The following is a 14,433-nucleotide window of genomic DNA, read 5'->3' as shown; positions in this document are numbered from 1 at the left end:
CCTGAAATGTAATGCATGACCACAGAACCCAGGCTTCAACCCTTCTGAACACATTGGGGATGAAATAGAACACCATTTGTTAACCAGATTTTCCCACTCAACATCAGAAGTTGTTCTTGGTTTTGCATCCTAATTTTGTTGAATGAACACAGGTTCTGAAAGACACGCTCCAACATCTTATGGAAAGCATATTAAAAAAAAAGAAGCCACCCCCTCATGGAATGAAGCCACCCCCTCATGGAACCATCAGAGCTCAGGCCTCAGCCCTACTGAACACTTTAGTGATGAACCAATTGTTGGCCAGGTCTTCCCATCCAACTTAAGTAGCCGACCTAGCAAGTGCTCCATAAGACACATGCCAACATCCTATGGAAACCCCTTGAGGAAGGCTGGAGGCTGGTAGAGCTGTGAAGGTAGAGGTGGGAGGAAAACAACGCCATACTAATTCTTGCAGACACGTTCCAACATTATATGGAAAGCCCTTCAAGAAGACTAGAGGATGCTACAGCTGCATTTGGAATTCAATGCATAACTATATCACCCAGGCTTTAGCCCTACTGAACACGTTGTGGATGAATCAAAACACCCAATTGTTAGCCAGACCCCCTCCCTTCCAACATCAGTAGCCGATGGTCTCAATTTTGAGTGCTCTTTTTGTTGAACGAACCTAGGTTCCGTAAGAGACGCCAATATCTTATGGAAAGCTCACCAAGAAGGCTGGAGTCTGGTAGATCTGCGAAGGTTGAGGTGGGGGGAAGACAAGGTCATATTGATTCTTGCAGACACATTCCAACATCATATGAAAAGCCCTTTATGAAGGGTGGAGCTGCAAAGGCTGGGGGGAAGAGGGGACAATGCCATATTGATGTCCATGGTTTTAGAATGGATTGCCCATCAAGCTAATACAAACTTTTGCCCACATGGTATATAAACCCAAAACCTTATAAACTTGGAAACTAAAAATGTAAATTAAATTGACCGTTATCGATGTCTACGTTCCCTTTAAAGCCAAGTTTAGATTTGCTTTATCTAAAGCCCCAGAAAGAAGCAGATGTTTACGGCAGATTGCATTTACTTTTTTGTTTTTAATAAAGCGCAGCAATTTCAGTCTGTATTTCAGCTCAGCTCACATGTTGGAAATTCAGCCTTGTAGTCTAAGATAGGAAATATTGATTTGTACTGTGCTGTTCGGCCAATCTTAATGGAAATAAGAGCTCTCAACACTGAATGAACCTGGCACAGATCGAGTATTGCGATACTTATTTCCTTTTCTGCACTGGCTAAAATAAACCTGCTTTATTAAAACTGCATTTCCTAAATTAGTAGTGCCATTTATGGCGTATCCGGCTAATAGAAGAGCTTGGGTTTTCAAGAGGAGCTGCCATACTCACAGTATAAAGGCAGCAATGTCATTGGCTGGGTGAATCAATTCAATAAGAAAACATCACAACATTGCATATCATGGATCATGTGAGTGAATACGATCATCTTTAGCACTTTAAAGCAAAAAATGTAGTATATGGCAGCTTTCCAGACCTTGGATGTGATAGCTGCATTACTTTTCTTGAGTATTTTGTTTTTTGTTGTAGTCTAGTAACACTTCTTTTCGTTGGACTTGTCTGTCTATTCTCCAATACAGGAGGGGGGCAATGTAAGTAAAAATTAAAGTGAATTAATATGAAGCCCCCTCCTCCATGGCCATTATTATGGACTTGGTTTCCCTTTTTGACTATAACACCCTCCACTTTTCTAGGAAGGCTTTGGTGGTAATGCACCCCCATTGGTAAGGTCGGGAATGAGAAGACCTGGATTACAATTCCAGTTCAACCCTAAAATGTTCAGTGGGGTTAAAGTTAGGGTTCTGTTTCTCGTTTGTGATTGTTTCCATTGCCAGATGAAAGAACGAGTGCTGTACAAACAATGAAAAGGGGAGGGTGGAGGAAGAGCGAGTAGACTGCACCCTGCTGTGCTCTTCTCCATTTGCTTCTCCAGTCGCTTGTTTAGCTTCCCTTTCTGGCATTGGTCGAAGAAGCATTGAATCCCAACTATTGTGCAGCAATGCAAAGTGGGAAGCATCATCGTCCATGATAATGTTTTACTCTTTCGCTTTCACATTGCTAACACTTTCTATTTTCTTCTCTAGGTGTCGGCACCCGAAACTATTACAGGAAAATCGGCTATGAGCTAGAGGGGCCGTACATGGTGAAGAGATTGGACTGAGTGGGGGGCGTACACGAGTATTGATCTCTGCTTATAACTCTGTATCTTCAAATTTCTTTTACCATTTTCATGTCTCCATCTTTTATGGCTTCCAATTTTTCTATGGAGGTAAAACGATCTATCTTATTTATATTCAAATAAACGCACAACTGGTCAATGCGGCTCATCATTTGGTAATTATGATCTATTGCTATCATTTCTTATCTGATTGATTTGTTCAGGATGAAGAATTCCTAACCGTTGTCTACAGTGGTACAAATATTAAAATTGTGCAGAAGTTGGCCAAATGTTGTAACAACCTGGTACCCGATGTGCAGCTTTAATCAGTTCAGTTCAGTTTCAGTTGCACTTAATGTTCACCCAAGGCATATAGGAAATACATACTCATCTTTCAATGCAGTGCAACAACTTCTGTACAACAAAGTGTTTTTACCTCTTCTTTTGTCCAGTGCTGCCATCTTTGATACTGGCATAGCTTCCTGTCATTGTCACTTGCCTCCTGATCCTGGAGAAAAAAGTGAGTGGTATGCGGCCCAAGCGAAAACCCTCAACTTACACTGCTCCATACCAGGGACTTTTGCTGCCCAGGCGCTGGAATCCAAAGGCAAGGGTTCAAGCAAAAAAAGAATAATTTAGCAAGAAGAATATTTTGTAATGATAACCCCAAAAATGTTATCTTATGGCAATGAAGACTATATATATGAGTACAGGTTTACTTTAGGAAAACCCTCTCGCAGTGTTACCGTTCCTGGAAAGCAAGGCTGCCCCCTGGAGGCGTTTCACAGATTTACAGATTCTGAAGAGAGCACACACTTTAATCCAATCAATATGGATTGTGATACTGCAGATGTTGATTGTCCAAGACCAAGAGGTGTGAAATTTGTTGAACCACTCCTAATAATTATCCCATCCTTGGTGTCAGGAAGTCTGCATAGGTGTTAAACCTTCAAATGACATGGCTGAAGGTGTGAATTGTTTTCACATATGAAAGAAGGTAGAAGAAAGCTTGAAAAAGGTCATCTATGTCAAATTAGAACCCCCATCTCCAGACAGGGTTGGGGACCTTCGATACCATCTATCCTCCACCTATAATACCATCTTACCATCTTTACTCTGGTATTTTGAAAACTGATCACAGCTTCAGCTATGCAATTTGAAGGTTTAACACCTATACAGACTTCCTGACACCGAGGATAGGATTATTGAACTGGGTGAGTCAACTCCATCACTCCATTTCACACCAGTTGTTCAAATATTTTAAAAAAGTCGGTTTCCTTGGGGTGTAAGTCCTCCCAGTTCACACACAGTTGGTCATGAACATAGAACACTTTTCTTAGAAAAGATGAACTAAACCAACATCTCAAACCTTAAACACCTTCCAATAAACCCCACCTCCAGTTTTTTTCAGGTTGCAGTCCTCGCCACCATACCTGCCTTAGGGAGGGAGTGCTGTTCCCCACCTGGCCACCAATCATTGGGATGAAAGACAGCTGGACTTGTTTTGCCTGGGAAGCCAGGCTGTCATTGGCCCACCCACCCGATGAAGAAATTGTAGGTGGGTGGCTGCCCCTATATAGTGACCCAACTCTTCAGTAACTACCCAAAATCAACCGGGTGGCTACTGAAAGGTGCCAGGTGGTGCACCCAGCTAAAGGGCTAGGGGAGAACACTTGTATGTCACCACAAAAGCCTGGGAGTGCATTACAATACAAGAGTATCAGTGCCGCTCTCTATGGAAGTGAAGACTGCCAATCGTAGCCACAGGTGAAAGAGGAGCCACAGGCAAGTAATGAGAGAAAGGGGGTCATTGGAAAATAAATTGGAAAATAAAAAAAAAATTTCTTGGAAAAATTGCTGTAGACATGGCCATGGTGGCTTGAGGGACACCTTGCAGCAGATCTGATGTTTTCTCTCACCTTTTATGAATTCTAGCATGTTCCTTTAAGCTTCTTCTCCTTCTTACACCCTGCTGGCTCAGATACACAGAGAAGACATCAGGATATCCATCAAAGAGAATATTACTGTTGTGGTAATCACTAGAACGCCTTGGAATTATGAGCCTGGAATCCAGCGGGAAGTCATTAGCTTCGGCCCATCATTTACAGTTCTCAGGAAACCGTCTCGTCACATTGCATTTAATAAGGTCGCGTTACATCCATGTAAACAAACTCAGTGACGGTACACATGAGCCTGTATGTGTGTGGTTCTATAACGGACCTAGAAGCCAGGAATAAATCACGGGTTTGGATAATAGTGGTGATCAAAGCTTCAGCTTATGGTCCTTCCACCACCTAATTCACCCAAATAATGCCTTCAAGTTCTGCAATTTCCCAATATTCATTGTTGCAGGAACAATTAGATTTGTAAAATATTGAAAGTCACAATCATTGTCACCAACTTAAAATTTCCAGGTGTAGATCAGAGGAACAAAGGTCGATGCAAAACCTCCCAGCCATAGACCTCCCTAGAGAAGAGGATCTCCTCTATCTGCTGGTGGTCCATCATTGTCCAGTCAAAGGCTGGGGGCATAGTGGACCAGGATGCAATGGTCAGCTGCAGAAGGGTCAGAAACTTGGCGATATGTTGAGATCACACAATTGGTTCAACGAAATTAAGAATCCTTTGCAGGTGAAACGTCATATTTATTTTATTATCATGCAATTAGTTGTTGACCTGATGTTTTTTGGTGGGGGAAAGTGGGGCCCCTAAATGCATAACATTCCAGCTTCCTGCACTCCCTGCCATTTTGTAAATTGGGCACATGGAGTAAGTTGAATAAACACAGCTGTGGTTTTAGATAGGTCCTTGGAAATTAGAAAGTGGGGGCTTGAAATGCACAGCAGTCCATATTCCTGCACCCCGTGTCATTATAACAACTGGGGACCTGAGGTAGGTTCCCCCACTCATCCTAAAACAATGGTGGTTTTAGATAAATTGAGGCCCCTGAAAACATGTAGTGGGGTCCCAAATGCAAAATGTCCTATGCACGTCCTGCCATTCTGTGCATTGGGCACCTGGAGTAAGTGCCCCCCTCATCCTAAAACCAAACACCAATAGATAGATAGTTTTAGATAACTTGGGGCCCTTGGAAATATAAAGTAGTGGCCCAAATGCAGAACATTCTATCTCCTTGCACCCCCTGCCATTTTGTGATCGTGGAGTAGGTGGAGCAGTTGCCCCCATGCCAGCTCCAGGTAGGTATATTACAAAATATCTCCATAGATAAAAAAATAGTAATAGACGTAATTGATTTTTCTTTTCATGTTTTTCAAGTTCTTGGAAGATGGGAAATGTTCTAATTCCCCTCGAATGACTGAGCATCTCCTGGTTCAGGAACATTGAAGTCTTGATGAGACGTATTAGCGGAGCGGAGAAGGTGGCACGGTGTCCATATCCTCCCATTGGCTTAATGATGAATGATGCGGGCAGCATACATTAGAGCAATGCAGAGAATGACGACCGATGACGAATTCCTGGGACCCGGCAGGAGGAGGGAATTACCTTCATTAGCACAAAACTGCTGCCCCGTCTGATGTGATGAACCTAAGGAGTGAAATGAAGAGAGACGACGACCAAACAGGAACACACAGGACTTCCATAACTACGACAAATATGTTTGATGAAACTCTCCACGGACGAGGCTGCTTATATAGAGAAGTGACGTCATGTGACCTGGATGACGCAGACCTCCCGTTACTGCACAGCAGGGGGAAGCCAGAGATTTCAAAATATCCAGAATTATTCATTTTTTAACTTACCATTTAACGTTTATGGCTCTCATGTTTTTACATTGCCCTTGAATTTAGTAATGGGATATCAAGATAATTTGTGGGAACATGTCCCAAAAGCATAAATGTTATAGTCAGGTATGTTTAAAGCTATGTTTTTACATTAATTTCAATGCTTGAAAAAAATTGTTGATTGTTGACCCGCACAAATCATTCACATAGCATGCTTAAATGCCCTAGAAATCATGGGTGCCTATTTATTTATTTTATTTTGGGGGGGAGGGGTCCTTTTATATTAACACCAGATCCCTTTCTCCGATATGAAACACCTGGCTGGTCAGAAAAAGAAGGGGCAGCAAGTCTGTTTATTGCCTGGCTGGCCAGAAAAGAAGTAAGGAGGGGTAGGGCAAAGTCTCCTCTTCTGTCCATTAACTGAACATTAAACCAATGTCCAGTATTGTCACAATAATCAAGAGGAACCACCAATCAAGATGAGCCATCTGCAAAACCAAACCCCCCGAATACCACGGCTACAATGACGGATTTCCCAACTGGACCTATATATATATACAGCACAAACCAATTTCATTACCGTTGTAGAATCAGCCAATGGCTCATTTGTTGTTGATCAACAACCCATCACTGACCCATCATTGACTTACCATTGGCTGGTCATTTACCCACCATTGAACTACCATTGACTCACCACTGACTCATCAATGACCCACCATTGGCTCATCATTGACCCACCATTGGCTCATCATTGACCCACCATTGACTCACCATTGGCTCATTATTGACCCACCATTGAGCCACTATTGGCTCGTCATTGACCCACAATTGAACAACCATTGACCCACCATTGACTCACAATTGGCTTACCATTGACTTATCATTGACCCACCATTGACTTATCATTGACCCACCATTGACTCACCATTGAGCCACTATTGGCTCGTCATTGACCCACAATTTAATGATCTTTGACTCACCATTGACTTACCATTGAACTACCATTGACTCACCATTGACCCACCATTGGGATATCATTGACTCACCATTGAACTACCATTGACTCACCATTGGGATATCTTTGACACACCATTGACTTATTATTGATGCACCATTGACATATCATTGACTCACTATTCACTCACCATTGACATATTATTGACTCACCATTCACTCACCGTTGACATATCATTGACCCACCATTGACTCACCATTGGCTTCCCATTGACATATCATTGACCCACCTTGACTTACCATTGACTCACCATTCACTCATCCATTCATTGAATGAGTCATTGACATTCTACTGAGGATACCTTAAAAAAAATCTGACAAAGGAATCTGTCATTGGAGCTTAGTGGGAACACTTATATTCCTGTGAAATGTTCCCACAGGCTCCACCTTCTGCCCAGCAATTTTGGTGACAATAGGGCTTAGGTGTTTTGCTATAAACTTAAAAACTTGAGTTGAAATGATGAGTTCCCCTGACTATACTTTACTTTGATTTAGTTTTTCCTTTGTGACATGTTCCCACAGATACCAATACCATATCCAGAGGCTTTATAATTAATTCAAAAAGTTGTTTTTCGTTTTTTTTTTATTTTTTTAAATAATCTGGTGATTCTATCATAAAGACACCTTTTGTGGTGACAACACTCTGTTGCAATCCCCCAAACATTTCCCTACGTGGTCCCCTTGTCCCGTGGACCCTTAATGCAGACTTCATGTGGCTTTGCTGACACATATTGCTCAGACGTGGTCCAGCATTGCCAAGATCCGGATGCCAGTCCAGGCCAATGATGTGTACACCAAGCTGTTTATAATACACAAAACTCAAGCAAGCAGACTCATCCTTTTAGGATTCAGATCTACAAGTCATTTTGAATCACAAACAAGGCACCCTGAAACTTTTACCCAATTGATTGCAGTAGAATCCTAATAACCACCTGTAATACAGGACTGGCAATATGGTACAGCAAACAGGTAAGAAGTATGTATGAATGTGCTCACCTCAATGCACAGAGCTAATCTCTACGTTTCAGACACAGAAATGCTGATATTTCCATGCTGGAATCATGCCATCTGTGTAAAGGAATATTTATGTTCCCATTACCCTCTCCACTGATCATATTGGGCTGAGATCCATATTTAATATTCGGGTTAATAAGCATTGACGTCCTGTGATAGTGAAGGAGAGGGCTGAGCGCCTGGTCATTGATCGCTCGCTCTATTCTTCATGATATAAAGCAGAGAGCCGCAGAGCGAAAACCAATCATCATCAATTCTCTGCACCCTGGAATGCAGCTAGTAGGGGGGAATGGTCAGATCGGTGACCCCTGGTGGCCGGAATCATAATAGCCCCATGAAGATTTCTTATATGGAGCAGGAAGGGTCTATGGAGTCTTGGGGAAAATATAAAATACAAAGATGGAAATATGAAAATTATATAAATAATACACATTAATTCTGCCCTTCAGCCTCTCTCTTAACACATCTGCCCTCCAGTCTCCCCTTCATTAAATCTGCCCTCCAACCTCTCCTTTATTAGGCCCCAGCCTCCTCTTTAGGTCTGCCATCCAACCTTTTCTTCTTTAAATGCCCTCCAGCCCCCCCTTCATTAAATCTGCCCCTCCAACTTCCCCTTTAATATTCAGTCCTCCAGCTTCCCCTTTATTAAATCTTCCCCCAGCCTCCTCTTTAGGTTTCCTTCTTTAAATGCCCTCCAGCCCCCCCCCCTTCATTAAATCTGTTCTCCTGTATTAAATCTGCCCTCCAGTTCCCCCTACCTTTATTAAATCTGTCCTCCAGCGTCCCCTGTATTAAATCTGCCCTTCAGTCTCCCTTCAATATTCTGCCCTCCAGTCTTCCGTTTAATAAATCTACCCTACAACCATCTCTTTAATAAAACTGCCCTCCAGTTCCCCCCAACTTTATTAAATCTGTCCTCCAGTATCCCCTGTATTAAATCTGCCCTCTAGTCTTCTGTTTGATAAATCTACCCTACTATCATCTCTTTATTAAATCTGCCCTCCAGCCTCTCCTTCAACCTGACCTCCTGCCTTCCTTTTATTAAATCTGCTCTCCAGCCTCCCCTGCATTCAATCTGCCCTGAACCTCTCTCAGCCAGCAGGGGCCGCCACATGAGGTTCTGCACAGGAGCCCAGAGCTGGCCCACAGTCAGCCCCTGCCAAGGCTGAGATCAGATGGTGGACAGGCCTTAGCCACCCCAAATCGTTGGCTATCACTGAAATGAATTGGAGGGTAAATATCCGGCATTTTTAAGCCGCTTCATGCAGCACCCTGGAGCCGTCTGCCACCAAATCACTTCCATAGTCTTCACGGGGGCCACTTATAAACCCAAAAAGTGTTACCTGGGGGTTGGGATTGCAACAGCAGCATATCAGATCTCCCATGATGCATTGTGGTGATCAGTGTGAAACAACCTAAAAAAAGCACCAGGTACACCTAATGGTTAAAAATGAGCACCCAGCACCGGTTACCAACATAGTTCACAAACACCAATCAGATTTTAATTTATTTTTAAATTATAACAAAAAAAAGCAATAAGATAAAATTGTATCAAAGCCTCCAGGACTCCTGCAAAGTGTCCAATCACAGGAGAGGATGATTTACTACCAGACATTGGCAGCACATAGATGGGTGACAGGTGCCCTCTGCCTATGGCAAAACACATTTGGCGGAGTGCGAACAGATGATAGCCCAGCACAGGAAATATGGTGCCGAGACCCGGGAGGATGCCCTCAGACAATTGTCCCATGTTGTCACTCGTGATTTGCAAGTGAAATATTTATCTCTGCTCCGCTTTTCCTTCTATGTATATCACAAGGCTTTATTAACTGGAAAAAGTTTCTTTTTTATAGAAGTTTCTTGGGCTCTGAGGATTATAAACAATTATTATTTTTTTAATATATAAAATGTCATTTCTTTTTATCATGGTTCTTTTACCTACTTCCTGTCTACATGCACTTGTTCCCGGTGCAGATCACGGCATTGGAGGGTGACAACAGCGGACCAATGGGCATCATCGTGGCCCCCTATATTCTCCTCCAGTGAAGCATGTGACAACACAGGAGTACCAATCAGAGACAGTTGTCACCTTATAACAGGAAATGTTTGAACAAGGAACTTGATGAAGGATTGTATCCACCCTTGGACAACAGCTCTTGTGTTGAGGGGAGCGTTAGATGGACCCATGGATGTAGATTGACTTTTCATAGGAAAATGAGAAATTAAAGCCAAACTCCAGATAACTTTTTTTCAGGCAGCTACGGCATCATTTTGTTTTTCTTTTGGGATAAAGGTTTTAATTAAACGAATAAAAACTGGCTAATGTAAACCCCCCTGTCAATGGTAAATGGTTTGTCCAAACAGGGTCTGTTCTAGATTTCATGCTGCCTGGGGCAAACATTGAGAAGATGCCCCCAGGGGAAAAAAACCCCAATAACAGACCCCAAATGTAAGCTTCAGCAACAAACATTTAGTGCAGACCCCCATTACAATTGTAAGTGCAACCCCCAAAAATCCAGTGAGAGATCTCAGTATAGACTCCCAGGCAGACCTCTGTACAGACCCCCAGTGTAGTCCCCCCAGCCCAGACCCACTCTGTACAGTCCACCAATACACCCCCAATGCAAATCTCCCCACAGTATAGACTCCCACGCAGACCTTTGTACAGATCCAAGTGACAGGCTTCAGTACAGACCCCCTGTGTAGACCCCCCAGTACAGACCCCCTGTGTAGACCCCCCAGTAAAGACCTGCCCTGTGCAGTCAAACAGTACACTACACCGCCCAATACAAATCTCCCCCAGTCAGACCCCTAGTACGATTCACCAACACAGAACCCCAGGCAGATCTCAGTACAGACCCCCAGTGCAGAATCATGGTGCAGACTTCTGTACAGACCCCTCCCTGTGAACACCTTCAGTACAGGCCCCCAATGCATACCCTCAGTACAGATTCTTAAGTACAAATAACCAATGCAGATTCCCAACAAGATCTCAATACAGACCCATGGTGCAGATTTTAATATTGAACCCCCTGTGCAAACTCTCATTACAGATCCCACAGTACAAACCCCAAGTACAGACTTCCAGTTCACCCTCCCCTAGTAAAGACCACCAGAACAAATACAGACCCCTCCCCACTTGTGCAGACCCTCAGTACAGACTGCCAGTGCAGAATCATGGTGCATACTTTAGTGCAGCCCCCTCCCTGTGAAGACCTTCAGAACAGGCCCCCAATGCAAACCCTCAATACAGATCTCTTATTACCAATAACCAATGCAGATCCCCAGGCAGAAATCAGTACAGACCCATGATGCAGACTTCAATATCTAAGCTCCTGTGCAAACTCTTATTACGGATCCCTCAATACAGAATCCTCAGTTCAGCCTCCCCCAGTAACTACCCTCAGAACTGACTGCCAATACAGACCTCCTGTGCAGACCGCAGTAAAGACTTTAATACAGACCTTTCTCTGTGAAGACCTTCAGTACAGACCCCCCAATGCAATGCACAGATTCCTAAGCACAAATAACCAATGCAGATCCTCAGGCAGATCTCAGTACAGACCCATGGTGCACATTTCAATATTTCAATATCGATCCCTCCATGCAAAACCTCATTACAGATCCCCCAGTACAAACCCCCTGTACAGGCTTCCCAGTTCAGCCTCACCCAATAAAGACCCCTAAAACTGATTGCCAATACAGACCCCTCCCTGCTTGTGCAGACCCTCAGTACAGACCTCCAGTGCAGAACTTATTACAGACCCCCATTGCACGGTTAACCAGTACAGTCCCTTCAGTAAAGACCCGCCCTTTACATACAGTGACCCATGCTGGATGTGCTACTCTCACCCTCTGACTTCAATCTGGTGCCTCCCTTTAACTTTGCGATAGATCCCTCCGCCCAAAGCCCGGTACAATTTTTTTGAGGGGGTAAAATGAATGTACTGCCCCCCGCCCCTTGCAAATAATGCCACCAGAGGGCTCTCTTCTTCTCACTGTAGGTCAAGTCCAGGTCCAAGCCTTCTAACTGCTACTTAGCATACCTACTGGCAGGATCCACAGGCAATATATCTATGCTACAGAGAAGCCGTTCCGGTTATAATATTTACCCCAACAAGAAACAATCTAATTGGTTACTTTGCTACCAACCCTATCTCCAAATCTTGTAAATGTGTCCAATCAACATACTGTAAATAAATTAGCCACAATGAAGTAATATTTATTTTCCAGAATTTTATAGGGTTTCACAGTAAGCGCCCGTTTCTGTTTTTATGGCCGAGCGTAACTAATAGGGAATGCAAAGGATAACCATTGAAGTTTAATTAGGAATGACAGAAGGATCCAACCTCCCTGGCCTCGTGTCGTCTACAATGAGAGCTGTAATGTGCATGCAGCTAAATCAATTTCTTTCTTCCCCATAACAACTCAAGGAACATACACTTAGCATTTGATTCACTCAGCTTTTCATCCAAGAGTGGCGGGGTATATATCACATCGCTTTTATGTAATGAGTAACCACGGTATGGAAATGAACACATTTCCTGAAAAATAGGAAAAATAAAGCATTGGATCATAACAAATACTCACTTTATTGTTGCATTGTTCATTGCAGTATTTGCTTCCAGCCACTAGATGTCCTCAGTTTTCCTTTTTATTTATGACCGGTGCATTATTCAACCCGGATGACTGAGGACATCAAGTGAGTGCAGGGAGTCATGGGTATGCCAGGGGGGTGTGGAGGGAATGTTGTGCACCATGGTATCTTGCACTGTATTACTTGACTTCCATATATGATATAAGATAATAAAATGTCACCTTTTACTCTTTCTACATTCAGATGCCCTATTCCCCCTGCTCCTTTGCACTGGAAGATCCGACCAATAAAGACGTTCCGTCGATGAGGATTTAATTCCTTAGAATGTTTATCCCTCAGATTTCTTGAGCCGTGCCATTCAGCATCTATATTTGGTGTTCGCCTGTTGTGCGAGGTAATGAGGGGTGTTGGGTGACGTGCGTTAATCACCCGTCTTCAGACTGACGTCACACCGGCCGCCTTTTCAGGTCTGGTGAACCCAGAAACTGTGAAGAAAAAAATGGCAATTAAAAAGCAATAAAGCTCGCTGGTATGGGTTGATCTTCTTGTTTATTTGCTTCTGCTGAAAACGCTGATCTCTCGAACTAAAATAAATATATTGATTACAAATATAAGTTTCGAAAATCATCAGAAACCACAGCAAACTTCTCTAAATCAGTTTTTCGAGCAGATTTCAGATCTGTGTTTTTCTCTAACACGCACAGTTCCTGAGTTATGAGTTCTATTATAGGTAACATTGTACATGCTTGTAATTTGTAATAAACGTAAGCACCATTGAAGTGAATGTTAATACATCCTCAGTGTAAAGTAAAAGAATGCCACTGTGGTATATATCTACTGATAGGTCACAAGCACTCCTTCCTCCTGCTGGTGACCCCTCTAGTGATGGTGACCCCACAATTCTATCTATAGGGAGGGATCTGGACCTATTACACAGCAAAGTGCAAGAGTTAAATCTTAGCTTTTTTAGCTTTTGTATGAATCAAGTCACGCCATGGCTCCTCCTTGCCCCGGTTCCGATAAACGACAACAAATCTGCAATATAGTCTATAAAGATTTCATTTTTTCACGTTCCGACTAAAAAGACAAAGATGGCAGCCGGAGATGAAAGCCTTTGGTATTGATCGGTAATTTAGACCTAAAGACCGAACCCATTGTGCAGCAGCCATGTCAGTGGCCATCATTTGCTTTTGTTAAAATACAGAACAGAAGAAAATGTTCAATGACTCAGTGGGCCGTGGCCATTACCATTGGACGCTGGTCGGTTAATCATCGATTTCCAGGCCCCCGGTCGTATTTTCAGGGTATTCATCTTCATTGGCTGTCTTTTATGGAAGATTGCGATGGGGAATGATGATATGCTTGGCGGCACGACTATGAATAAACAAGACTCTTGCATGTCAGCATTGCGGGGTCATCTTTTAATACACAGACAGACCGCACGGTGATGGAAATAGACCAGGAATGAGGAACTGCTGCAGACAATCGCATTATACTACTCATGGCTTCCTTTATCTTGTTATGGGGTCTTTAGGTGACCAATTGATTGGTCTTACGAGGGATGTGCTGTATGGTGTGCATTTCATATGGTTTGCTTTAAAATAGTCTTTTAGTTCTTAGATGTGGTGGCTGCATTAGTTTTTATGATGTTTTTTTCCTTTTATTTTCACCTGATTATCCTGCCAGAAATTAAGGTGACAACGCTCTCTGTGCTGCATCTATGAAGCAGGAGCGTTGTCAGGCTGGGACAGGAAGTGTAAAGGAAATACTGAACATACTGATTCCAGAATCAACTCACCCTCTATGTCACTGGAAACCTTGCAGTAGAGTGTAGGATTCATGTGCTCT

The 14,433-nt window shown here is 43.1% G+C and overlaps 1 protein-coding gene and 1 long non-coding RNA gene across 2 annotated transcripts in view; both read left to right on the top strand.

Moving 5' to 3' along the window:
• ELP3 (elongator acetyltransferase complex subunit 3) overlaps positions 1-2,377 on the top strand; it is a gene marked incomplete in the record, with an annotated part of 54,561 nt that extends 52,184 nt beyond the window's left edge. The window contains 1 exon segment of the mRNA XM_072407222.1: positions 2,144-2,377. Coding sequence (XP_072263323.1) covers positions 2,144-2,220 — 77 coding nt within the window.
• Positions 2,378-3,346: 969 nt separating this feature from the next.
• On the top strand, positions 3,347-6,161 carry LOC140329949 (uncharacterized). The gene is made up of 2 exons (XR_011920527.1): positions 3,347-4,848; positions 5,494-6,161. It is a non-coding gene; the product is annotated as an uncharacterized lncRNA (long non-coding RNA).
• Positions 6,162-14,433: the final 8,272 nt, after the last annotated feature.

This window comes from Pyxicephalus adspersus, chromosome 4 (assembly GCF_032062135.1).
Source record: "Pyxicephalus adspersus chromosome 4, UCB_Pads_2.0, whole genome shotgun sequence".
Taxonomy (NCBI): Eukaryota; Metazoa; Chordata; class Amphibia; order Anura; family Pyxicephalidae; genus Pyxicephalus; species Pyxicephalus adspersus.
Note: the sequence above shows the minus strand (reverse complement) of the source record. Positions and strands in the feature narration are given on the sequence as shown.